This window comes from Tetrao urogallus (genome assembly GCF_951394365.1).
Source record: "Tetrao urogallus genome assembly, chromosome: 4".
NCBI lineage: Eukaryota > Metazoa > Chordata > Aves > Galliformes > Phasianidae > Tetrao > Tetrao urogallus.
In genome coordinates this window covers 19,033,603-19,061,351 of record NC_136817.1, presented here as the reverse complement: position 1 = coordinate 19,061,351, position 27,749 = coordinate 19,033,603, and the positions used below count along the sequence as shown (strand labels likewise).

The 27,749-nt window shown below is 37.0% G+C and overlaps 1 protein-coding gene across 1 annotated transcript in view; it reads left to right on the top strand.

Moving 5' to 3' along the window:
- Nucleotides 1-27,403, top strand: part of GSTCD (glutathione S-transferase C-terminal domain containing) — a gene marked incomplete at both ends in the record, with an annotated part of 54,049 nt that extends 26,646 nt beyond the window's left edge. The window contains 7 exons of the mRNA XM_079535076.1: nucleotides 11,506-11,621; nucleotides 11,829-11,873; nucleotides 13,561-13,689; nucleotides 18,600-18,733; nucleotides 20,509-20,539; nucleotides 23,499-23,568; nucleotides 27,267-27,403. Coding sequence (XP_079391202.1) covers nucleotides 11,506-11,621; nucleotides 11,829-11,873; nucleotides 13,561-13,689; nucleotides 18,600-18,733; nucleotides 20,509-20,539; nucleotides 23,499-23,568; nucleotides 27,267-27,403 — 662 coding nt within the window. The remainder of the gene's footprint in view (nucleotides 1-11,505; nucleotides 11,622-11,828; nucleotides 11,874-13,560; nucleotides 13,690-18,599; nucleotides 18,734-20,508; nucleotides 20,540-23,498; nucleotides 23,569-27,266) is intronic.
- Nucleotides 27,404-27,749: the final 346 nt, after the last annotated feature.

Sequence of the window (27,749 nt, the reverse complement as noted above, 5' to 3'; positions counted from 1 at the left end):
TCAAAAGACTAACAGTGTTTTGCTGTACTATGCTACTTGCAAAATTGCACTGCTGGCATTTAGTGACAGTAATTAATGATGTCTATGGGACTGGCATCTCTATCTGCTTTTGGCTTACTCATTTGTGTTCATCTTATGAGAAAGCAGTGGAGTGAAAAGACTGGAAAGAAATTCAAATTGTAATGCTAATGGTCAGCATTTACAGACTGGTAACCTGGCTAAAGCAGATACAGCTGTTAGACATCAGATATTCGAAGTGCGCTTACCCAAACCTGATGATCCACTTTAAAAGTGTGTAGAAAGCATACTAGTTAGCTAGGTAGTCAAAGGATTTAATTGAGTTTATTGTCTAACCTGATGTTCATTTAGATTTTTTCCCAAAATTTGACTAAGAAAATGAATTTAAAAATAAATGTGAGGAAAGGAAAGAAAATAGATGAGTGGTCAAACAGTTAATATTTCTGAATTAAAACCTTATGATGCAGTATTCTAATTCCTATATTTCCTATGAACTCTTGAATGTTTTTTTTTTTTTTTTAGCCCTTTTAACTAACATAAACCACATGAATACCAGAGGCATTCATTTTATGCAGTAAAATGGATTGAATTTAGTAAAATTTTCATAAATTCCAGGTTTATACAGGATCAAGCTTCAAGTGCCATGATAATTACAGTGTAGATAAGACAATGCAGAAATACACATTTGACCTTTCCTCATGTAACTAAAATGGCTTTGTTTAAGATGCAGATCCAGTCATCTTGAAATGATGTTGTTACTTGTTTATTAAAATGTCAATGAATTAGAAGTTGGTCATCAAACCCTTTGCAGCCTAGGAAGTTCTTTTTATCAGGATAAGTGTTTTGGAGGGATTCCTGCAGACATTAACCTTGTACAGTAAACAGCCATGATGTGTGAAGTTAAGCTGAAAGTAATGCTTTTTGTTCAACAGCCGTCTGTTCAGAAGAGCTTGCTGCATAGAGGCCAAATGAATCATGTCTGTTTCCTAAACCAGTTTTTTCCTGTTTCTGATTTATTAATGCAGGCTCTCTCTTAATGACAGGCAAATCAGAGAAAAGAGTGTTCCAGATACTTAATTATTATTATTTGCTTTTTGCTTATTTAGAAGTTGTGCTGGTAATTGGTGAGACAAAGCATATTAAAGTTGTGGATAGGTCTGCACTTCATCTACTTGTGATTCACTACTCCTTAAATGGCACAATCATTTTGTCCTTACTTTTTCTTTCTCGATCTGCTTGAGATATTGAACACAACGAGCTCAGAAAGGGAAATCCACTGTGTTCCTGCCTGCCTTATGGACAGGCTGCTGCTTAACATGTAAGAGTTGGTTCCCTGGAGGCAAGGTCCTCTGCTTAACAGCTGTGAGGGTGAGTGGCAGGTGGGGGCTTCTGGCCTTTGTTCTGGCCTTTGTTCTGACCTTAACCAGGCTGTTTCTGGGTCTTGCTGGGGAAGGAGGTCTCCTGTTTCTACAAGAGGCATCCTCTCTTAGCCCCTGGTGAGCACTGAATTCAGTGGGAATTAGCCATCCTTCTGTTGCTGATGATGTTGCTGGTATTTGATATGATATTGTGTATTGGTAAAACAGCACTCCTTTTGAGTTTAGAGACTTTTTTCCACTCTTAAGCACAGCAGAGATCGTTTTTCCCTTTCCTTTATTCTCCCCTGAAAGATGAAGGCTTGTATTGATATATTTTCCTCCTTGTCACATTTCTTACATACTTTGCTGTAAGGAATAAGTGAATGTAGACACAAGGAGTGGAAAGTAAAGGCAAAAGGGCTGACTGTTGAGGGGCACTAAAGTAATGGAAAAGAAAAAGGAGCAAGAGAGGAGGTGCAGTGATGGCAGGAGAAATGTGCCAACGAGAGGTACTGCTGGTACTGCAGGTCAGTTTAAGATACTTGAGAAGGTGAAGGGTTAAGGAAACAAAAGCTTAGAAAGACTGGTAAGGGGAAACCATTTCCTGGGAGTGACACTCAGAAACGTACAATGGAAAAAGGGAAAAAGTGGAATTTTAAGTATGAGAAGAGCAAATAGAACAAACACAAGAGGTGTAGTTAGTTCTTATAACTGAATGTTAAATGCTGCATGTAAAATGCATAGAATTGACACACAGATAATGGTTTCACTGTTTATTCCTGTTACTGTTAGTTTATATTCTAATCATCAAAACATTTGACTTCAGCTTCAGATTTTGCTGCTGTCAAGCATAACATTGGATAGCTTTGTAACTTGTGCTGCATAAAAGTAAGGACTTCTTAAAATAAAACAACAAAGTGACCAAAAAAACATCAGCAAAGTGTCTTTTAATCTACTGTTTGCACTTATAGGGGCAGTAGCTGGGTAATCTGCTTGCTTCCTAATGTTGCCATTTCTGTTAGTGGCAACTCAAAAATGAAGGTGAGAGAAGTGGTTTTACACAAGACTGGGAAGCTGCTATTGCGTAAATCACCTTTGGCTTTCCTCAGAAGCAGCTGTTAATTTATGGGTTGTACAAATTCACAGGATAGTACTTAAGTGGCTACTCCTTGTACTAACCTCCTCGTGTACTAACCATGCTGCTCTTCATATTACTGAAGGCAGTGATCTGCTGTTAACAGAGCTACCAAGGTGATCTGATAATGTCAAAGCATAGTATTTTCTTAATATTTCCAGTCAAGATGATACCAAATTCTTGAATGTTTTTTTCCTTGAGTGAAAAATTACACAGCATTGTTTCTATACACTCGTGAGATGTTAGTCTACACATAAGAACAGAGAAAGAAAAATTGAAATATATTCATTATTAAGTTAACAAAACAGAGTGGATTCACCTGAGTTGGAAGGAAAGCATGCAGTTTTTAAATTGCTAGGTAGTGTGTAATTACTGCACATGTTTTGTATACTTAAAGATGCATTTCACCATTAAGTATGAGAATCTTGGAAGCATACCTTCTAGCAAATACATCCTTTTTGCAGAATTGGCAACTCCTATAATGCAGAATGTTCAGCCTGTGGTTGACTTTGAAAAAGGAAGGAGCAGTTGAGTGTGCTGCTTGTAAAAGATTGGCAACTTCTTGTTACTTTTTGTTACTATAGGTTGCTTTACACCACAGGCTTTGAATTTTTTCCTTAAAAGGAAGAAATAACTAAGGATTTAAGAAAGAGGCTGACCAACTGAAGAGCTGGGCAATTTTCAGTGTTGCTTTTGATTATGTTTATCACAGGCTTGTAACGTTTACTTGCTTTGAGTAAACAATTGAAGTGCATTTTAAATGTGAACATCTTGTAGCTATGAAGCATATTTCAAATATTTTCCTTTTTATTTTTAAACAAAAATTAGCACATCTAACTTAAGTACACGTGTACTTTTTTCACTGTTGGTTACTTCTGTTTGCTTGAACATTTTCCTGTTGTTTATGGGTCTTTCTTCAAAAGTTTTTTTTTTTTTCATAGAACATAAGCTGATTTAAAAACTAATACCATTTTCCATATTAAAAGAAGAAAGTGCTGTGGAGGGATTATGATTATATTAGAACTATTGTTAAGTATAAAAGAGTGTGCTCAATTTAGAGTAACCACTGCACACTGGACTTTGTGGATTATGTGGTTAATTTTTATAGTCTTGGTTGTAAGATCCTACAAAACTTAGGCAAGGGAGAAGGGAGATGGGCGTGATCTTGATATGAAAGATGCAACCCAGGGTCACTTGGTTTTCTTCTAACCATACTTTCGTAGATGTAAATTTGAAATTCTTACATATCCATCTGCCATCTTGTTTGCTCTGCAATCCACTATGAGCAAGGTATTTGCTGCCTGTACCTATCTTAGACTCATCACCTACATGGGGTTGGATGGGACCTCACAACCTTACCTGGTTGTGTAATCCAGCAAGATCAGTTTTGGCACAGAAGAAATGAAGGTAGGGGAGAAAGATGAAGGAGAAAAGAGAGAAGAGCGTAGGAGAAGCAGCTGACGGAGGAAAGAAAGTAAAGAGAAAAAGAAGTAGGGGAAGGGTAAATGTTGTATCATCTTTTCTCACAGTTCTGTGATGGCACAGTGTTTGGCATCTTTCTTAAAATCCCTTGATTGTATAATATTGTCTGCTTTCATTTTAGTATTATAATTCCATGGCCCCTGGGATTCTGGAAAAAATAGCTCTAAAATGTGAATCTTGAGGCTTCAGAATGAATAAATGGATGAATGGAGCATATGATCAGTTGGCTTAAATGTACAGAAGTTCACAGTTTCCAAACTAACCTCGTGTTTTGGAAGAGGGGCTGATATGTAATTTTTCTAAACCATGTTTTTGGCAATATTGTGATATGGAAAAAATCAGAAGTAAGCACGGTAAGCATCTAACCAATAGATGCTCATTAATTTGAATACATCTAAAGGCTTCAGAATCTAGTATAAAATACATAGTTCAGAAGGTATAAATCATGAATTAGGTCTTTGAAAACAACGTTAGCTATTTGCGTCTGGGTTGCTTTTTGGTGAAGATTTAGAACGTAAATTTTTTACAAATTAGCAAAAAAAACCCAACAAAACAAAGAAAAAACCCATGTGGAACAATCTAAGCTTTTATAAGTAGAACATAGTTGTATTCACTCAGAGGCAGCCCAGCGTTAATTTTCATTTCTTTTCAAGGGCTGATCTGTTGATCTTTTTTTTAAAGAAAAGATGGCATTCTCACGATGTTTAACTCCTTCTAATATAAAAAGGGAAGCAGGCTAAATTCCTACTTAAGTTGTCAAAGGACAGTTTTCATATCTGTCTGACCTTTTTAAACTATACTAAGATAGTGTATGTGAGATAAAACTATATTTTTATGCCTAAAATGATAAAACCATTCTGCAAAGCTTGCCTTAATAAAGAACAGATCGGTTAGTAAGACAGGAGGAAGGGACTCCTACCTAAAAACCAATAGAATGTTCTTGTGGAGTTCACTTGCCTTTCCTGTTCTTTTTTTTGTTATTGCCCTATAATTCAAACATTACATAAACCATGGTTTTTTGCATTCTGTTCTCATACTTCCTTGACTGTAGCTAAAATTTCACCACATTCAATCATAAAAGCCTATATATAGTGGAAAAATGGTGAATACTTTGTGATTGTAATTTCTGGCCTTGTATATTGACTGAAAACTCATTCTATACATTCTTCAGGATAGTATATAGTCTTTATTGGTGCTGTTTGACTTTAGGGATGTTTTTGCTTGTCTAGTTGTTTAAGACTGTTTGTTTGTTTGTTTTTACAGTGAACACTAAGGCCCTTATTCCACTCCTATGCACTTTAGTAAGTTCTTGAATGCTGTTAGCTTTTCAAGACTTACCAGGTACATTCAAGTGTGTGAAGTATGGTCCTTGCAGGATGAAGGCTGGTGTGTTCTAAACTGCACTGCACTCCCTACAATGAATACTGGCTCTTGTCAGTCTATCTGTTATATGTAGCCTCATCTTTATCAGGGGTGAACGCAAAAGAAAAAGACAGCTTCCTTCAAAATTGGATTATTGTTGTGATGCTAAGCTAAGCAAGTTGTGTTGGAATAGCGAGGGCACAAATTAACAATAGAAATATCTGATGATCTGATAGGAAAAGGTGAATGGACAGCATGCTGAGACTAATAATAGTTGTCTTCCTTTACTAAAGATTGCTGCTTTTAGGAATGCATGAAGCTGTAGAATTAGCAAATGTACCTATTACATCTTTTAAAAAGCGTCAGCATGTCCTGTTACCTACAAGTAAAGGCATTGCAGCTCTTAAGGGGTGTTTCCAAACTTCACAGATCCAGAAGATGTTCTGATAAACATCCATTCAGGGGACAAAAGAAAAAAAAACACCTTCCTGATAACTGACTGCTGATTCCTTCTGTTGATAATAACCCACTCCAGGTAGTAGGATATCTTTCTATCTGCTTGAAGCAGGCATATTGTAGAATGAGCTGTTTTAGAAAAACCTTAACAGCAAAAAGAGAGGAAAATGAGGTTTTCCTCCATTGCAACCTGATCTGTAAAACATTGTTTTCCCTGGACCATTTTGTTCATAGTTTATTTTTCCAAGAGTTAATGGAGAGAGAGTTGAAAAATGGAGGTGAGTTATGGAAAATAGTAACAAAAAGGCTGGTTGTTAGTGAATATTGTGAGTTCTTATTATTTACCCACACTCTGTTTTTCTCATGCATGTGATTTAAAGAAACAAATAAACAAACAAAACCTCCTAGGATGTTCCCTGATAGTATCAATGCATTAAAATTCTGGTAGAAGTAAGGAAATGAGTAATCGGAGCCAGATTTTTCAGTTGTGGTTTGTTTGTTTTAATTTTTATTATTTGGCCCTACTCAGTTACTTTTGAAATTAAATCAGTGGGAAAACTGATTTAAGAGGAAATAAAGTTCACCAATGCAGGAAGTCCACGCTGAAAAAGCACGAGACACTGGAATACTTCTAGTGTACCTGCATTAACTTATGTCCACATAATATTTCCTTAAAATAAAATAAATATACCTAATGTGGGGTAAGAGAGACCAGAATAACAATTTCCAAATGTTTAAATTTGGAAGAATAAATGAGTCGATACTAACCACAAGCTACCTGACTGAGCACACAACTTAGTCTTTAAATAACTAAGATGATTGAAATATGGTAGGAGGCACTGGAATGGTGGTGGAGGGAGGTGGTGGAGTCGCCGTCCCTGGCAGTGTCAAGAGGTATCTTGATGAGGAGCTACGAGATATGGTTTAGTGCTTGTGCAGCAAAGGAAATGGGAGGACAGTTGGACTTAGATGATCTTGTAGGTCCTTTCCAGCCTTGTGATTCTATGGTAGAATGAGCTCCTGTATCTCTGGCAATTAAAGAAGTAGTGATAACTTATCTTGAGTCATCTACATAGAGGAGTTAAGAAGCAAGTGATTGCTCATCATGAATGCTATGAAACTTAAGCTTTACTAACATGTTATATTGCAGATTTTACAACAAGAATTTTTACAACTCAGCTACAAGCTTCTTTTGACTGTACTGTAGGATTCTTGTAACATTAGCTCCAGAGTTAGAGAAAAGGATGCCTTATGTTATGCATTGGCGATAAAAAAAAATAATAAATTGTATTCCCCAAAATAGCAGTAGAGACAAAGGAGCTTGATTTGTTGCTTCATTGGTGGGGCTGTTACCATTTCAGAAGTCAGTTCAGTTCCCATCAACTCGTATAACTGCATGTTTTTGTTGTGATGTTTCAAAAATAGGGGTGTTTTTTCTTTTTTTCCTGATGATTATTTTTCCTGGCCTTCTGAATGTAAATTTGATTCTTGAGCCTTTGTATGCTTCTGGAAATAGGACAACCAAGGAAAATATTCTCATTATAATGTAAATGATCATTAAATACCTATTTTGAAATTCTGTGAAGCTCTCTCAATTAAATGTTTCTATTTACTTTTCAGCGACAGTGATTTGGAAAATTCACCTATTGTGTAAATAGATTTTTCTGGATTGCTGGATTATTGAAGGGAACTGATGCGGTGGAGAACAAAAGCAGTGGGACTTTTTCTTTGAGAATACAACTGATGTTTTCTTTGTTACAGTCAAGTTAGTTACTGCCTTTGCTAATTATATTTCTTGCAAGATTTGCAGAGTTCTTTTTAATAAGGCGTTCTTATTTCTGGCTAGTAAGAATGTTCCTTTATAAATGTTAGCTGAGCTGGCATTCTTCATCAAACATCATCATGTTTGAATTCAGCTTTTTCTAGGAGTTGTATGGAAACCACTTTTTGGGTGTATTAACCTGACAAGTATGGTACATAAGAAGTAAAATAAATAAAAAATAATAAGAGTGATGAGAAAGCCCAGGAAGCTCCCTCAAACCAGACAAGCAAACAACCTCTTGGCCCCAAACTGAACCAAAAATAATGTAGCAGGAGATACCCTTCACCTTGATGGTTGTATGAGGTGATATGGGAACTGAGTATAAGGAAGCAATTAGAACATGCTGAATTGTCAAAAGAAACCACCAGAAGAAAAATAGCCTTGGTTTCAGAAAATCTTTCTTAGATTAGCATAAAAAATTGAAATGTCTCTCACGGCTTTTGATTGATAGTTGCTGAGTCTTTTTGTGTGATTAAGATCACGTCTCCTTAATCAATATAGCAGTACATCTGCTCTATCCTCATCTCAGTGAGAGGCAGCCTTTCACATTATCATTTGGTTAGCTGAGGATTATGGGAAACCTAATTAAAGATAACATGCTAAAACAGAAGTATGTAACAGTATAAAATAGTAGAAAGTATGCATTGTGAGCTTGTGTCCTTGTTTTGGTAGCTGCTTGCTACATTACACTGACCTCAAGATGAAGTAAGGAGAGGGCCTTACAGGTTGTGTTTGGATTTTGCTGCAGGAAACTTTAATGGCTTTTCAGGTTTTACTTACGAAATTCTGAAGTATCATTTGAGGACTGATGGATTATATGAACTTGAGCACTGACAAAAGATGACACAGAAATAGAGGGGTACTTGCTGGCTGAACAATTACATTTCTGTGTGCAAGAATGCAAAAGCTCTAAGTGCCATAGAGAGTTTAAAGTCCTGCTTGACAAGGACTGAATTAGCAGTAATGTTAGATTTACGAATTCAAATTAAATATTTTCATTTCAATCATTAATCAGAAATGAAAATAAATCTAAGACTGTCTGGCAATATGTCAGCTGAGTTCTTGTGACAGGAACAAAGCACTTCTTAATGGTTTTTCAGTGTATTGTAGGAAAAGGTCACGTTCTTCAAGGTTTTGCCTTGTCAGGATGAACTATCAAGGTACCATATCTCATTATTCTTGAAAACAGTGATTAGCATTATTTATCATGACAAGAGTTGAGAAATGCACAGCGAGATGTTGTGTTTTTAGACATAGAAGCTGTAGTTGAATTTAATGCCTGTTTTCTGTAGCGAAGGATGAACACACACACAGTGCTAACATTCCCTAAAGGCTATGTTATGGCTCACTCACTTTCTGTAATTCTAGCTATTGCACATCAGATACAGAGGTAGACAAAAGACCTATTGATTTGAGCTCGGTTTTCTCTCTTTTAAGGGAATATGTGCTACTTATTTTCTGCACAGTAAGGATTAAACCTTGTTGGTAACTATGAAGAGTTGCATTTTAGAGAGTTTTTAAAGGCTATTAATAGACATTTTTGAAAGTATTTTGTATTAACTTACTAATAAGCTGGTTGTCTAACTGAAGATTAAATAGTGGATCTGTTGCTGATGAAAGCTGCTAGCTTTTGTTTTGATTTTAGTGAGTAGGATCTGTTTTGCTGACTGCACAGAATGAGAATTTGGTGGGTTTTTCAGGAGGTATACTTGATACTGATAAATCCCTGACATGTCAGAAAAACCTTAGAGTTGGGGAATAAAAACAGAGAATTTGGGGAAGGCAATTAAGGGCATTTTTGTGCAGGAATTTGTGTGCTGTTTGGTGCTTGGCAGGTGTGGTCTATCTTTCTATCTGGCACAATGAAACAGAACAGTTGTGCTAATGTGTGCTGAGAGGTGGGATTAATAACAAAATTGTCTGCCTGGTCACTCTCAAAATTAAGAAGATTTAAAGTTGAAAGCAGGTATAAGACCACAATACAAAAGTTGCCAGGGAACAATGTAGTTACAAAGAACCCCATTAAATGAATTGCAGAGATTACTTGAGTTCAGAGTTGAATTCTGAGAGCTTTCCACCAAGTAGATTTGCATTTTTATATCATGAATGAGCTTTAAGTACTTGCATTACTTGTTTTTACCAAATAGAAAGAAAGAAAATTTGTGAAGGTCAAACTTAGTGGTGTGTGGTAAATACGTAAGGTAATGCTTGTGAGAACAAATGCTTGTTAAAATCAGTTCAACGTATATGAAGGGGGAAGAGGGAAGGCTAGCTGGCCCTAAATGCAGAGCTGTCGTAGCAGTGCTGCTATCGGTGCCCTCAAAGAGCAGTTGGGACAGCTGGGGTTTACCAAACTGAGGTGCTGCGGTGTGTTTGTAGCCAAACAAGTATTCGGTGCGGAGGACTTCTAGTGGGGTTCTAAGGAAGCTGGATGAGCTGGGAAGTCTGGGCTTGTTTGACTGCTTGTTTGCTTATCAGGTGAAGGAATTCAAATAATCCAGTTTCTTGCTGCCTCCATATAAAGAATCTGATCAGTGCTTTTTGTTTTAGAGCAGCAACTGTTTTTAATAAGTACTCTATGAGATGGAATTGAAATTAAAACAAAGACCATAAGATCTGTTGATTGATGAAGATAAACCCAAGTAATAGCCTATGTTATCTAGATAGAAGTCCTTGTTGAATAAATGTGCTCTCTTTATCACAGTTACGTTTCATATATGTGAGATACAGAAGACAAATATAAATAGTATTTTTTTTCTCTTTCCATTGTTGGAGGCTGTTGAAGCAATAGGGATCAATGTATTAGCTAAGAACCAATATATTACCATTTACTGCATGTGCCTGACAGTAGCTACTTTTAAAAATTAAATCCATTCAGATTGTGTGCATGTATGTGCAAACACGCATATATATGCACATAGTGTGGTTTTTTAGGTACAGCATTTTGTGTGCGTATTAACATCACAATATCTGCCTGTAACAAAAGGTTCAACCTCACAAACTGGATTTCTTGCTTAGGTATGCTAACAGCTCTTGATGTTGCATGTGCTGAAATGCTGCTGCTTCCACTGGATTCGTTTAAAATTGGAGGTGTTTCAGGAAGAGATGTTAAAATTGAAGGCAGGCATAGTTCTTGTGGGTGATTGGCATATGAGGAATTACAATTTACAATATAGTCTGTAATAAAGATTTTCCAAGCTTTTGCTCTCAAACAAAATAAATGGTTCGTTAAAATGTGATTATTTTGCATGATGCGATAAAGGTTTCCTATCCACATTCCTTACAATACCTTCTTTTCAAACATTCTTGTTGTATTTTCTAGACTCATGGTTATAGCATAATTTGAAATGTAATGATGGTTTTGATTCTGTAAAATATACTATTTTATGATGACAAAAGAGAAGGATGTAATATTTTCTAATAGATGTTGGAGGCTGTATCCAATCTCTTAATATCCATTAAGCAGTGGCATACGTTTTAGTATCACAGTGCAGTAATTACTTAAGTACAACCTTTTAAAACAAGATGCATAAGGATATTGTATGTGTTTGTTTTGGCTGCCAATACTGTTAATAGGTTTGAGCCTTGTTTCTGATTAATTTGGAGGTTTGGTTATTATCAGGCTAAAACTTATTCTCACATGTTCCTAAGGATACATTAACAGCAACGGCTGTAAGGTTTTGTGAAGGCAGAAAGCTCTATGGAATATCTGTAAATTTAGCTGAAAGTGGATTTGGATGCCCAAGTGTTTTAGACATTTTTTAGTTTCAGCCATAAATTTCAGATACCTGTGCTTTGCTGTTACCCATCTGAAGTAACCTATGTTGAGAAGTGCTCATCACTGTTCAGACGTTTTTCTCTGTTATCCTCAGGAAAGATGTCTAGAGATCGAGCTCTGAGGAAACAGCAGCAGTTGAATAACTTGGTAGCAGCAGTGAAAAAGCTTGCTAAGCCTGGAGATGTGATTGTGGATTTCTGCAGTGGAGGGGTAAGGTATATTTTCCTCACGTGTTGCAATTTCTTTTGGTTTTCATCTTTGCAGTTGTACATAGATGCTGCTGCAAAGTGAAGTAAATATGCTGAAATTTTAACTGCTTTTGGGTGTTCTATCAGTTGTTAGGGGATACTCAGCATGAGATGACACAACAACATTGAAAAGTGACTCAAATTTTACTGTTTGTTTTTCTTTTCACAGGGTCATGTTGGAATTGTTCTTGCTCACATGATGCCATCATGTCAGGTAAGTTCTAAATAAAAAGTACAGATGGTATGAGCTTTTGTTCTCTAATATCATATTTAAAAACATGTCTTCAAGATCATTCTCCCTAGCTGCACAAAACTAACTTTTTAGGAAGGCTTATGCTCTACAAATATTTAATTAGTACCTGTACTTATCACATTGTATTAGTAGGGAGTAGCATAGGTGTCATCACCGAAAAGGAAAGTTTACAAGTTCCTCTTCAGAAGAAGAGAAAAACAAACAAACAAAAAAACTAAATGTACTTCAAAGTACAAATATGTAATTGAATATGCACTGAAAGAGCAAGATAACTAAATACAGTGTATGGATGATATTACTGCTTTCTAACAAAGCCCCTAAGCTTGTGTTGTAAAGTTTGTATGGAAATGAAGCCCTTGTAATGAGAGGAGTATCTGGCAATGCCTCTGCACCCCTTTTTTTTTTTTTTTTTTTAACCTCAAGAAAGCCTAAGTGTGATATGATAGCACTGTTGCTACTAGAAATCTTACAGAGGTTATTGTTTCATTTGTGTACTTGTATACATGTGCTATGCTCAGTCTGCAGTGAATTCTGCTCAATCAAGGAAGTGGTTGAAGAGGGCTTTTTCTTAGCTTTCTTCTTGTAACTTTTGTCTTTGTAGTGTTGTGTTGTGGAAATGAGGTCCAAAAGAAAAAATAAGATTTTTTTTTTTCCAACACTGCTGAATTGGTGATGATTTCACTCTCTTCTTCAACTCTCTCATGGCTGGGGAAATCACTGTGAGATGAAATTCAGTGAAAGGACCAAGAGGCTGGTTTCCTCTTTAGCTGTGTTGCTAGGTGTGTTTCTGGGCATGGCTTGGTCAGGATATGCATTTACAGACCATGGCTGTGCACCAGCAAAAGAGATCCTGCAGGAAGTAGATGAAGAACTCCTCAGAGAACTCAAGGTTTCACTCACACCTCTCACTGAGTTGGCTGGTAGCAAGCAGCCTCATGGAATGACATAAAGTATAAAAACAGTTACTTACATTACATATGCTTTGTTTTTCTCTTCTGTCTCATCCAGTTACTTTGTCTTGCCTTTAAAAAAAAAAAAAATTTAGGGTATTTTAACCCTTCAGAGACAACCTTTTGAGTTTAAAGATTTTTCACTGCAGTTGGAGAGCAAAAAAAAATTGTTTGGAAACATTTGCCTTAGAGGTCATGATCTGTCATTGATGTGTACCTATCAAATTCTTTTCACTGACTAGGAGGAAAGTGGCTCTTCACTTTCAGAACAAACATGATGCCAAAGTCAAGAAGCCAGCAGTAGAGCTGAGCCATCCAGTCTTGCTGATGTGACCCAGAACTTCCATACAACTTAACTTTGAAAAAACAAACAAACAAAAAAAAAAAAAAAAAAAAACCCACAAAAACTTTATGGCAGAGATTTGAAACATGCTAGTTCCTAGTGTAACTGCAAGTATGTGAGGTGTGTGCCTGGGGAAAGGAAGTTCTAGTTGGAGGGAAATGTAAAAATATTTGCTAACTGATTGATATTGGTAGATCTTTGATGCCTTTCATTATGTCACCTGCTAATATTCTGTACGTCTTACAAATAGAGGAGTTTCCTCAACTGAACAACAAAGTTTTGTGCATGTTAGTAATGTTGCTCTTTGATTTTTCAGTATTATTTTGTCTTACTGTGTCGTATGTGTGAAACCTAGGTGGTGCTCATAGAAAATAAGGAGTTGTCTCTGATGCGTGCTAAAGACAGAAGTGATGAACTAGGTTTAAACAACATTTCATTTATTCAAGCAAACTTGGACTATTTTAATGGCACTTTTAACATTGGGGTAAGTGTTTATAGCTTTTCAACTTCAGAACGTTATTTTCAATATCTGATTAATTGTTCTTAAAACAATTACAATATTTGAGACAAGAAAATTTTATATTTGTACGAACAATTATTTCTGATGCCGTGAGAAGAATCCTTGCTATTTTAACCTATGTTAGGTCGGGTTTGTATTTATTATTTGTTGCAATCTGACATCACTTTAGTCATTATATGAGTGAAGAAGGAAGAGTCTGCTCCATTCAAATACAAAAATGAGTACTGCTGGAATGTGTTGAAAAATAGCGTGGCACATTTTTGGTTTAATCACGTGATTTTGAAATAAGCAGCTTGCTGATGAGATAATTTGGAGATGGTTTTGAAGGCAGAAGGAAAAGACTGCTCATGGTCAGAATAAGCCTGGGTACGGTAAAGTGAGATCTGAAATGTAGAAAGGAGAAAAGCAGTTAAGGCAAAACAAACTCAGGATTTCACAATGCAAAACTGACAAGAAACCTTGTAGAGAAATGCCAACGGATTGGAGGGCTGGGTAGTCACCAATTAGATGAAGTTCAACAGGAGCAAATGCCAAATTCTACACCTGGAGCGAGGCAGCCCTGGTTGCGTGTGCAGAGGGACAAGAGGCTGGAAAGCAACCCTATGGAAAGGGACCTGGGGAAGTTCTGGCTGATGGCAAGTTGCACACTGCGGACTCACATTCATAGGTGGCCTAAAAGACAAGCAGTACCCTGGGATGCATCAGGCTTGGTACTGCCACTCAGTGAGGAAAGGGATTGTCCTTCTCTGCTCTCACTTAGAGCACTGGGTGCAGATTTGGGCACTGCAGTGGAAGAAAAACATCAAGCTATCAAGAAGTGTCCAAAGAAGGGCTATAAAAATGGTGAAGGGTCTAGAGGATGAGATGTATGAGGACCAGCTGAGGGGGGAGGCCTCATAGCAGCTGCAGCTCCTCACAGGGAGCAGAGGGGCAGTGCTGATATCTGCTTTCTGGTGGCAGTGACAGGACCTGAAGGAATGGTGTGGAGCTGTCAGGGTCATCAGGTTGGGTGTTAGGAAAAGGTTCTCCACCAGAGGGCGGTGGGCACGAAACAGGCTCTCCAGGGCAATCAGCATGGCCCCCAGCTGCTGTAGTTCAAGGAGCATCTGGGCACCACTTTTAAACATAGGGCTTGGGTTTTTGGGTAGTCCTGTGTGGAACCAGGAGTTGGATTTATAGTCTTTCCTGAGTCTCTTCCACTCCAGGATATTTTGAATCTAACTATCATGACAGGGAGAATACTAATGATCTATGTGGCTATTCTTTGTGAAGCATATACTTGAGCTGTGTTCATAAATGTAGAATAATATCTCAAGTCTTTAAGACTTATAATGAACACTTCTGTTGCAGCCAGTGAGTGATGTTTTGACTCACAGTGACTGTAAATAGAGACCTAGACAGGCTGAGCTGTGGGCCCAAATAAGCTTCATGAGGCTCATCGAAGGCAAGTGCAAGGTCTGTACCTGGGTTGTGGCAACCCTGCTGTCAATGCAAGCTGGGAAGTAAAAGGATGAAGCACAGCCCTGCTGAAAAGGACTTGAAGGAAATGGTAAATGGCAGCTGGACATGAGCCAGCAGTGTGCCCTCACAGCCTGGAAAGCAAACTATCCTGGGTTGCATCAACAGAAGTGTGGCCAGCAGGAGGAGATCCTGCCTCTCAGCTCTGCGTTGTGAGACCTCACCTGGAGCACTGTGTCCATATTGGGGTTGGGGGAGTCCTCATACAGGAGAGATGTGGACATGTTGGAGTGTCCAGAGGAGGGCCACAGAAATGACCCAAGGGATGGAACACCTCCCTGTGAGGATGAGCTGAGAGCTGGGGCTGTGCAGCCTGGAGAAGGCTCCAGGGAGACCTAGGTGGTGGCCTTTCAGTATCTAAAGGGGGGCTATAAGAAGGAAGGGGACAGGCTCCTTAGCAGAATCTGTTGTGACAGGACAAGGGGAAATGGTTTCACACTGAAAGAGAGGAGATTGGACTTGAAGAAGTTTTTTTACACTAAGGCTGGTGAGGCACTGGCACAATTTGCCCAGAGAGGCAGTGGATGCCCCATCCCTGGAGACAGCCAAGGTCAGGCTGGAGGAGCTCTGAGCTCCTGATGGGGCTGTAGGTGTCCCTGTTTATTGCAGGGCAGTTGGACCACATGGCCTTTAGGAATTCCTTCCAACTCAAAAGATTCTATGATTTGAATACTGATTCAAAGTGTCTGCGTTAGACCCGGAAAGTAAATTCCTCTCCAGAATTCTAAAGTGGTAAAGAGTACAGCATAATGCTGTAAAGATTCCTCTCTTATGGTATTGTTTTCTCTTAATGAATGGAATATGAACTTTTACAACAAGTTCTCATCTTTGGATGCAAGTCTGATTGTTCCTTAAACTATCCATCCAAGGGGCTTCTTCCACTACATCTTATAATGTTTAATGCTGAAGGTTCATGGCACATAAATCCTCCAGATCTGTTAAACGATTTGTTTGTTTCTTCAAGAAAATGAAGCATAGCGCAGGAGAAGGGGGATAACATTATTTTAGCACAGTCTTTCCAACTGCAATTTTCCAATTGTCTACCTTTATTTTCTGTGTTATATTGTTGTTTAGATTTCATTTAATGAATCAGAGATCTGTTTTTTTAAAAAACACAATCTCATGAATAAGTTAGTGATTGGTGAGAGTGAAATGTATAATAGATTGTCAGAGAAGTTTGCCTCCAGTTTTGTGGCCACGGCAGTTTTAGATCTTTTTCTGCTCTTTTTTAAGATTAATACTAAGTTAATCATCTGTGTGAAGTTTTTATTTAATAAAAGGATGTTATATTCTCTCAAATCTTGTGACAAGTTTAAATATTTAAATAGATGTCAGCAGAAAATCTTCTTTTCAAATTTTTCATTTCCAGGCCTGTGATTTCAGTGTACTTAGCTTGATTCTCTTGATTCTGTAGGCTCTTTGAGGAAACAAACCTGCAGCTTTCTCTTTTTGGAGACCTGAATCAATCTAAGTTATGGAATTAGTTTGTCTCATATAATGATTCATTCTTCTGTATGTGCTCACATTTTCTTTGCAGCTGTATGTAAGGGAGGAGCTGACTGCTTTTCTTAGCAGTAGCCCAAATGCTTGATGGTATCTTGAAGTTGAGTTATGTGAAGTTTAGCTACCTTTGAATCATTGTCACAAATGCTGGTCTGTTACACAAATAACAGTGTAATGATGCATAGATGTATACAAAGTTTGACAAGGTATCATTCCTACACTGTTCTTGTAAAGGTGATCTCTCATAGATAACAAAACTTGAAAAACAAGACATGAAAAAAAATGAACTTGACACAAATCTTTATCTTGCTCCTTCTGGTATTCATTTAAAACGTGTGTATATGTATCTTTAGATAATATAAAATGAATAACTGCATTATTTGGCTATTTTCTTAAGTGTTATGTGTGAGGAGCTCAAAAGCAGGTTTAGAAGAATTTATCAAGCAATTCCCTTTTGTTCTATTGGATCATCAGGGAATAAATTCAGGTCAGTGGTCTCACACTGCATTAAGTCAACTATTGTTCTCTTCAGGGGCTGCTTTCCTTTCTCCACAAGTGAATTTGTGACCAAAATGCATTATGTGCATTTGTCTGCATTCTCTTTGTTTCAGGTAGCATGTTTGTTATATAGGATGTCCTAAAAGAAACTGCCTTGAATTTTATTTGTGATTTTTCTCTTGAGTAAGTTGATTCTGAGGAACGAAGAAGAAACCAATTGGCTTTAAGTCCACGTAGGCTCAGCAAAACTATTGGTTTGGTGGTTGTTATTTAACCAACACGGGTTTTAGGTCTCCTTCCCAAGCATGCAAGCAAAGCAGAGGTCTTTGGAGAAATGTAAAAGTAACTATTCCATGATAATATATTAAAAATATATTAAGTACTAAAATTCATTTTAATCTTAAACCGGTTTTATTTTTGTTGTTAAATTTATAAAAACAGAAAAAAATAATTGAAGTTACTACATTTATTAATTTGAAAGTTCTCCTTGAGACAAGAGTATTTGTTACCATCTGTGTGCAGTTATAGTTCAGCTCACGATTAATGGTCTGCTCAGCTTGGCTTACATCGAGCAGCCAGCAAACAAAAAAGTCTTTGTTATAATCCACATTTGAGAGAGAATTTTTTATCTTCCGATTGCTGTACCTTGAAAAACAGCTTTGAACCTTGAAATGTGAGCTTTGCAGTTTTAAGCGTTTTTTCCTAAATTCACAGAAATAAAAGCATAGAAAACAATGCAGCTTTACAAATCTGAACCACTGTATAAAGTAGCAGGCAGAATTTTCAATCAAGGGAATGGCAGGCTGTTTCTCCAGAGCTGAGAGACTGTAGAAGCAGGTCAAGTGAGGTCCGTTGTTGACTTTTGTTTGATCTTTGGGACTGTCTGGTATCTAACAAGGTACAAATGGGAATGAGATTTTTTTTTTTTTTTTGGTATTTGTAAATCCTTTTTGCTTAAACAGAAATTTTTGACCAATCTCCATAGTAGTTTCTTTAGTGTTTTTCTGGAACTTTGTTTTCCTTTGAGTTGATATGGCAGTGCGGTGCACCCATGCATGCATTTATCTTATGACTGTTTCTGAACCTTTGTTTACTGTTGGTGACTCCCTTGTGAGTGCAGTTGGCCATAAAGTTTCATCTGCATAAACGGGGAAGAGAGAAATGAAAAACCAAGAATTAAATATCAGGCCGCAGCCTTTGGCTTAACAGTTTTCATTGCTAAATACTCTTCAGATATTTAAGTAACTCAATCAAAAATATGCAACAGGGTTGTATGTAGGATATTGCTGTAAAGAATTTGCTTATTCCTGTTTTTTTTTGTTGTGTTTTTTTTGTTGTTGTTTTCAACATTGTAGGTGGCTCTACATGCATGTGGTGTGGCAACAGACATGGTGATTGAACATTGCATCAAGGCCCGAGCAGCCTTTGTCATCTCCCCTTGTTGTTATGGCTTCATTCAGAACACCGTGAAGTTTAAATATCCAAGAAGGTACGCTAGGGCTAACAAGATAAACTTTAAAATACCAATTTAAATTTAAAAAAGAAATGCTAAAGGATTGCAAAATTAGTCAATCGTTGTAGGTGTCTGGGCTGAATTGTTCTCAATTGCAATGCAACTAACTTCTCTTTCTACTTGCAAATTCATCCCTGACAGGGAGATTACCCTAAAAGGGTAATTTCTGGGTTATTTTTCTGGATTTATCTATTCATTGAAGTTCACAAAGGCTTTACACTATCAACGTAGTAGATGGAGTTTGTAGAAATTGCTGTAGTATGCAGACCTTTTACCTTGAAATCACTGCACTAATAGAAAGCTCATGGAAAGAACTGTAAGAAGGGGAATTGACGTTTTAATACTGAAGAAAGATGTAAGCAATCAGTTTAAATAAATGAATCTGCTTTATGCTGCAGTTTATTGCTTGTGAAACTGTTCTGATTTATTCCCATGCAGATCAGCATTCCTGATTTTTTTTGTTGTTGTTTTTTGGATCATATTTTTAATACTTTTTCAGTGAACAGTGTAGCTATTCTGTTCTCCAAATTAGCCATGTTGGAGATGTTTATGTAGGTATGTAGGCTTAAGAATTTTAATGCCTTTCGCTCATACAAATAGAATGTAGAATTCAGGCAGAAAGTGGCAGAAGATGCTAACTGCTTTCCTCGTAGAGCTAGGTTGGGGAGAGGTTTATTTTATTTCCTGAAGCTGAGCTTTGCCTTTTATGTGTCCAAGATGGATCAGACTTCATCATACTAGGAATTACAGCATTGTCTCAGATCCATATTTGCTACAGTAAGGAGCTGAAACACACTGTATTAAAAGGGATCAGAAAATCTAGAATAATGCAAAATATTTTTCATATTTTTCTCCAGTATTCAAGAGCGTTGTCACAGAAGTGTTTGGAGAGTAAATAATTTAAAATTTACTGGTTTGATGAACTGTGCATTTAACGGTGCTTTCTTGCTCAATTTCCTGTACCTTTGTCTGTGTCCCTTTTGTACTTTGTCAGTGGAGAAAACAAAAAAGCAGTATTCTTACAGAGGCAGCAATAAAATTGTAGGCTTTCTGAAGTTAGCGCATAACTTTTCCATTGGCTTGTTAAACAGCAGCTTTTGACAGGTTATGGTTTTAGGTCATGAAGACCAGAAATGCACACTGTTAGGAATCTTCTGTTTCTATAGGTGCTGCAAGATGGTGAATTGTTGGCGTCTTTGCTAAAATTATGAATCGTGACAGTGTAAGCCAGTGTAGGAAATGATGTGGTTCACAACTTATCAAACCTTTCTCGAGCTATCTTTTAGAGCTTACTTTTAAAAAATGAGGGGGAGAAAAAAGATTATAAAACATACCAGACTGCCCGTATTACTACATGACTCACATTCTGTGTGGCCCTTTTTTCCCCACTCAGTTCCATCTTAGAAACTTATTTTAGTGATACACAGAAAATATATGCACGTCTAGAAGTTGTATGCCTGTATAATACCTAGTATGTGAAAATATGGAAAACCTAGTAAACCTCTGATAGCGTTTTTAATGGTTTAAAGGGAGGGTTTCTATGAATAATTCAATAGAAGAGAAAAAAACATCAAATGTGCTTTTTCTGTATTTGTAAATGAGGTGTATTCATGTATAGTCTTTTGAATGTCTTTTGGTTGGCTACAGATAGTGCTGTTCTGTTTAAAATGTGGTCTGGTATGTAAGGATTGCTTTTATATTGCAGCTGGATGTTTTAAGATGTTAATTGAATTGTCTCTTTCTTTTTCCAGTCATCAGTTCAGGGAAATTTTATCCTACAAGGTATGTAAAGTAAACAGCTGGGTGTTGTGAACGGAGGGTGTGTTGTGCCATTCCTTGCACTTCACTGGGTCTTATCAAATGAAATATGAGTATTTATCTTATAATTGAGAAGGAATGCTTGTGTTATGCAGTAGCGTAGATGTCACTGCGTTGCCTTCTCTCCACCATACTTTTTTTTTTTTTTTAAGTTTCTTTCAATAAATCTAAATATTATTTTCCAGAAAAGGTCTTTTTATTTTCGTCATAAGTTGTAGAAGAGCAATTTCTAAACCAATCCTAAGGAATCTCCTTCAACATGTATCAGTTAAAAGTTACAGGGTAGCAGTTTAGTTATCTAGTCTTAAATACTAACGTTTACACTGTAGAAACTTGTAATCTTTTATAGATACTATTTTCGTTACTTTTATAGATACTATTTTCTAGTGAAATCGTACTTCTCCCTCAAATTTATGTCTAGAAGATCTCATACAATGAGCAGGAAAACATAATTCTCTTCATCAAGAATTTTGTGCAGTACTGTTTTAAAAACTTTATTCAAAATTATTTTTAAAAGATTCAAATGTGTTTTGATCCTGGAGAGACATGGTCTATGTGGATGTAGTGTGAGAAAAGTGGGAGAAAGAAGCAGTGAAGCATGCAGGTCTGACAAAATGAAGATAACAGAGAAGTAAAATAGGACAAGACAGTGCAGTAGTCAGGAGATGACTGGTACCGATTCATGGAGATTTGTCCACTGTGTTTAAACTTAGCGATGAGCAACCAGGGTTGTGAAGGTTAGATGCACTTAATGTGGTATGGAAAGAGAATATTTCTATTCAAGAGAAGCAAGATTATATAGAAACTTTATTAACACTAATTTATCACATCCTAGGCAAAGTCTCAGTGTTTAGAAAAGAATTTTGGAGATGCAGAATAGTCTTCTATTACAAAAAGATGTTTGGAAGATGCTATTTTTAATCTCCAAACGTGCTTTGGGATGCTGAGCATACTGAAGAATGCTGTATATAGCAGGAAGACCTTTTTGATCCTGCAGCAAGAGGACATTTGAGAAAGGAAAATTAAAAACTTCAACCAGCTTATACAGGGAGGTTCAGTTATTATAGTCTTTGTGACAGACTGATCTAACACTTCACTGACTTGCACAGAAATAAATTTCCATAGTTTGCATTGATAAAAGGACATAGTGAGATTTGAATCTGTGATTAGCTTTTTCATCGGTTAACATTCCTTCAGCAATTTTACAACTTTTTAACACACAATCAAGAAAAATTCAGGTTTGAGATTAGGAAATATTTTCTCACATATTGTTAAAAGTTGACCAGTTGACAGTACAGACAGGTATGGTGACATGAAATCAAGGAAGCCTAGGTTAGGATAGTGTGTGCAATATTATTGAAGTTCTGATTTTTGTTGTTGTTGTTTTTCTGCTCTTTTTTTTTTTTTCCTTGATTCTATTTGTATCTGGATATTTAAATTGCATGTTTTATCACCTCTTCAGAAATTTCAGCATCGTTTTTGTGTTGCAGAACTGCATAGGGGCCAAGGACAATGCTAAAAAAATATTTCTGTTCTTAATAATGTAAGAGTTTGTACAAATGATCTCGGCTGGATGGTGCCTCAAGTAATCCTAGTTATAAATAACTTCTGTTACACAGCTAGCTGTATGCATTTTTATATATTTCATATTAATAAACTGTTATAGGATGCTGGCTAGTAGCCAAAGCTACCATGTGCTAGCCAGACATTGTCTGTGTCACCCCCCTCCAGTTCCCATTTGAAATTCATTTCTCTTATCTCCCATTTTAGTGAGATCTAAAAAGACATCCAGAAGTCTGGCAGTTCTAAAACGTTTTTGATGAGAACATTATGCTGTAATTCATTCATTTACAGTTGCAAAGGTTATGGTAGCTCTAGATGTCTACCATGATACATTTTTTTAAAACTCTATTTGTCAAGATGCTCTCCCTGTCAAAGACCTAGAAAGAAAGAATGAATAACTTTAGATATATGGCTTTGAAAACTTGATAGGCATTTTTGTGGGTATTCTAAAAAGCAAGTTAACGGCTTCTGCATGCACAAAGTTTGTGCAGTTTGAAGTGGTTATCCTAGTTACTTCAGAAATGCTTTTCTCCTCATTTTTAACCAACAGAAGGTGTCACAATTTACTGGTTCTGTCACAGGAAAAAGATGTGGTCGTAAGTTAGACTTCAGTTTAACTTTAAGGCTCATCTCTGGTAGGAAGCTAAGGCACTGCAGTCAGTCCAGATTTCCAGGTTAAGTGGCAAGTCTTTTATTCTTCCTCTCCTGCCAAACCCCTCTTTTTCTTCTCAAGCTGCTTATCTCTCTGCTGTTCCCTCTCTCCTAAAAACAGCCATGTTGCCTCTTTTTTTTTTTTTCTCTGTTCCCTAGTACCTACTTCTGGTTTAAGCATTTTCAATCCTTTCATTCTACAGAAATAGTAATATTTAAACCAAAAAATATAGCAAAAATGCCTGAGCAAAACATACTGAGTTCTAATCATGTTATAACATGTTGCACATTTATTATGGAGCTGTGAGCTGAAAACCCTTGTGTGTGTTAGCTATAGTAGGGAACTGCCTCAATTGTACCATATGATTACATTAAGTACAATTTGAGTTTAAAGGCAGGCAAGAAACATGTATATTTGAGTAGAAATCTGCTTATAGTTGCACTTGATTTTTCAATTCTTTTTACAATGCAAAGTAATATAAAATTAGGATTTGCACGCTGATTTTTTTTTTTCTTTTTTGAAACACTGTTTTCTACATGATAGTGTTTTTTAATACATCTGAATAGTAAATTAGAATCATAGAGTCACAGAATAGCTTGGATTGGAAGAGATCTTAAAATCATCTAGTTCCAACCCCAATTAGATTTTTCTTACCGTATTCAAAAGAAAGAAACGTTTTGAACTAAGTATCTTTACTTTTCCTTTTAGGAGCACATGATCCTTTGTAGGTTTGCAGATCAGACAGCTGTTCATCTTCCACCTGATCGGAAGCTGATAGGTATGAATTTCTACAGATATTACTTAAAACATTTTAGTAAAGTCTTTACACTGCTTTGTAAAGGAATAAACAATGCTGTGAAATCTGGATTTCTTCACATTTTTCTCCTTGCTGTTCTGAACTATGGTGTTAAAACTGGTTTCTTTGTTCCTGGTTATTAGCATGAGCCAGAGGGATTGCATTTTACTTTTTTCTTCTCCACATTTTTCCCTTCTATGAAAAAAGTGAGGTTTTTGTGAACTTCAGTGAAGTCCTTCTATTGCCAGTCCATTTCACATTAAAAGCATTTGCTATTTGTAGCAGTGATTTGCAGTGTGAACCCTTTATGCTGCTTGTAATTGCTGGTAGTAACCTATTCAGATGGGCGAGTAGCACCAGCTGTAAACAGCAAAACTACATCACAGAATTTAGGCTACATTTGATACAGACAGGCTTCATGGCATGCAAACCTATTCTGCCCACCTTAATACTAAATTTGTAATAATCTTGGAAAACATCCTGAAGATTTTCTGGGACTCTATTTAAATGAGTAATTCTAATTTGACAACTCTGACCAGAGCACAATTGGGCTTGCCCCTTATTGGGGTTACAAGGTTTCCCATTGTGGGAAAGCTTATGCTATAGCTTCAGATTTCTATATTACTGCAATTTTGAATAAGAGTAGCTGCCTTCTTTTGGGTTATTTCCTTGCAGTTAGTAGCAAAAGCAATATCATCCCCATAATTTCAGATCATTGCTTAACTGTTTTCTGAGATAAAGAAGTGCATAAAGTTGGTGGTAATTTCATTACTCACATAGACAGCAAAGTATATAACACAGTATTTAATAATCAGAAGCACAGAAGTTCATATTATGCATAAGTGTACACCTCACTGTTTTTTCTATTTTTTTATCTGAAGAAATAATAAAAAAAAGACTTAAGATTTTGAAAATATGGAATAGGCAAAGCTGTTTCTTCATTACATACAAAATTCTAGGTTTTTTTATTCATAAGAGGTTGTAATGTGCTCCTGTCTGGTACTAATGTTCCAGTGGAAGCTATGAACTAGATTCCATGTCAGAAAAGACAGAAGGGCTTGAGAACTCTAAGGATATAACGGTGGATTCTTGGCTCGTGTGAACCACACAATCACAGAATGACAAGGGTTGAAGTGATTCTATGACCTGAGGAGATCATTGGGTCCTGCTAAAGCAGGTATCCCACAGTAGGTTGTGCAGGTAGAACTTCATATGTTCGAGTTTTAGGCCACTAGTCCTTGTCCTACCACTACATGCCATCGAGAAGAACCTGGCCTCATCCATTAGCCTCCCACCTCCCTTTAGATATTTATAAACATTTATTAGATCTTCTCTCAGTCGTCTTTTCCCCAGGCCAAACTTTTCCCACGTTATTCAGCCTTTCCTCATACAAGAGATGCTCCAGGCCCTTTATCATCTCTGTGGCCCTCCACAGGACTCCTCCTAGGAGATCCTTGTTTTTTTTCTTTCTTGTTTTTTTTCCTGGTGAGCCCAGAACTGAATGCAGTAGTCTACATGTGGCCCCACCAGGATGGAGCAGAGGGGGAGAGGATGCCCTCCCTTGACCTGGTGGCCACAATCTTTTTAATGCACTCCAGAGTACCATTGGCCTTCCTGGCAACAAGGGCACACCACTGTGCCATGGCCAACCTGTTGTCCACCAGGACCCCTAAGGACCCCTAGGTCCTTTTCTGCAGCGCTCCTCTCCAGGAGGTCATCCTCTGCCTGATATTGATGCACATGGTTATTCCTCCCCCCTTACTAAGTATATGAAAGCAGTGGAAGCAAATAATCATGTTTTTCAACAAGACTTGTTCAAAGAATTTTGATTATTTCCTATACTAGCTGCAGAAAAAGAAACACAGGTACTAAGATGACAGTATTTTACAACTTGTCTGTTCTTCTGCTATCATCATGGTATTTGTGATTGGAAAAAAAAATCAGCATTCAGGTACCAGTGTAACAACAGGAATTTTCTCCTGCTGTTTGCTTGATGGACTGAAAGTTGGAAGAGGACTCAACATCTTTTAAAGATTGTAACTGTTACCTTTTCTCTCTCTGAAACTGTAATTTTTTTAATCACAAACATAACTTCTATGTTCTTTTTCCTGGCAAAGACCAAACACAAATCATTTTTCCCCCTTCCCAGACAGGAAATGTCATTGCTTTTTATGTTTTAAAGAATGGTTGTTGCTTTATTTTTCCCCTTAAGGTTCTAGGTAACGCTTCTCAGCTGAATTGAAAACCATTCCCATTCCATTTAACTATTTCAGCTGTGAAACTCGATGTTGGGCTGATTTGTCATGTTTGCAAAAAACTTAAGATCAACTCAGATTAGTGTTGCAGCCATTGTGAGATTTTGTTTATGTTTGTGCAATGCATAATCAGATATTGAGAAGCCTCTGCAGATTTCATTTAATGCAAAATATTTCTAAACAACTGAAGGCTTTTTATTTTCAGTTGTAAATGATAATGGCTTGTTCTACTTTTAAGAATAGTATTGTAAAATGTATTTCAGCAATTATGCAGCCTCAGTAAACTAACATAATTTTGTTTAATTACCTAAAAGCCCCTAAATAAGCTGCACACAAAGTACAGCATTATAGCTCCCCTCACAAATTGGAGGCTACCACCAAAGTAGAATCAAAATGTCATTATCTTGATGAAGTCAAAATAGCGAATTCAGTTGAGAAGGAAAAAATACTTCTGGCCATCAGCTCACTGTGGAAAGAGAGGAAAGACTCCACTGAACATTGTATTGAAGTGTGATGTGCACCAGCTGTCCTGAAATGCAAAGATACTAGGGGACATGTTCATGCCAACTACCTTAAGCTTGCACAGATGCTTACCAGGTGCAACCAAATTCCATATATATTGAAGGGAAATAAATAAGCAAGTAAGAGAGTAGTTTAGAATACCTGACTTACGTCCTGATGATGAACTGAATATGAATTCTCTTTATGAGTACTGATCTCAGTCCAAAAAATACATAATTTTGCAATTCTTTCAAGAAAGAGAAAAGGGACAGTAATATTGGCTTTGAGAGTGGCTTGGCGACTGTGTGTCAGCCAGTTCCCTCAGGACTCTGGGATGCATCTCATCAGGACCTTTAGACTTGTGGATATTCAGGTGCCTCAGGTAGTCACAAATCTGATCTTTGCTCACAGTTTCATTTATGTGTCTTCAGATCATCTACACTGGATAACTATTCAGTATTTTCTTCCTTCCTTGCTTGTTAGTAACCAAAGATTTTCAGATTTTAGATCAAATTGTGGTAGGAAAACAACTATGGTTATAAAGGAGTAAGGATTTAGCAACTCAGGAGCTGAGGGACAAACTAGCTGTTTTCTTCCTGGGGCTTTTATTTTAATGCACACACTCTTCTGCAAGTTTTGGGAATACTTAAAAATAGCTGTGCCTATTATATTTCTCCCTACGTACAGAGTTAATAATCCTTCTGAAGAACATTAGTAAATGAAGGTTACAAGACGCAGATGTGATTTAGAACTATTAATGCTTGTCTATTTGAAGTAAAACAGATTAAGATAGATTTTTAAAGCAGATTTGGAACTTTTTTTTGATGACTTACTGATGTTACGTCTTAAAATTGAAGTACATATTTCTGATAATGCTTGCGTCTTTTTAGACTTTCTGTGCTCTCCTTTCCTCTTTTTTTTCAGGAAAGCAGTGTATGGGGCTTGTGGATCTTGATCGAGCATGGGCTGCAGAAAGATGTAACTACTCTGTCCAAGTTACATCGATGGAGCCAGAGAGCTGTTCTCCAAAGAACAATATGTTTGTGGGCACCCCAGTTTAGAGAATGAAATTTGACGTTGATCATAAATCTTCAATGCATAAAAACATACAGCAAATACAAGCATACTTGGAAACCAGACATCATGCATCTTGAAGCCATCGTGTTTGGAAAAGGAAGCAGCATGAGAAGTTTTAGAAACTGAACTGCATGCAGAGCATTGCAGATTGTTATGTGTCATTAAGCAACTTTAGGTTCTCATAGTGAGAAGCTTCTCTAACAATGGTCCACAGAATTGCATCCATCTGCAGAAGCTTAGAAAAAAGGGGAAGAAGGCTTAGAAGGGAAGGTCATTTCCTTTTCAGTAAAGCTGTCTTGGCTGCTTCAAAATTGCATTCATGTTCAAAAC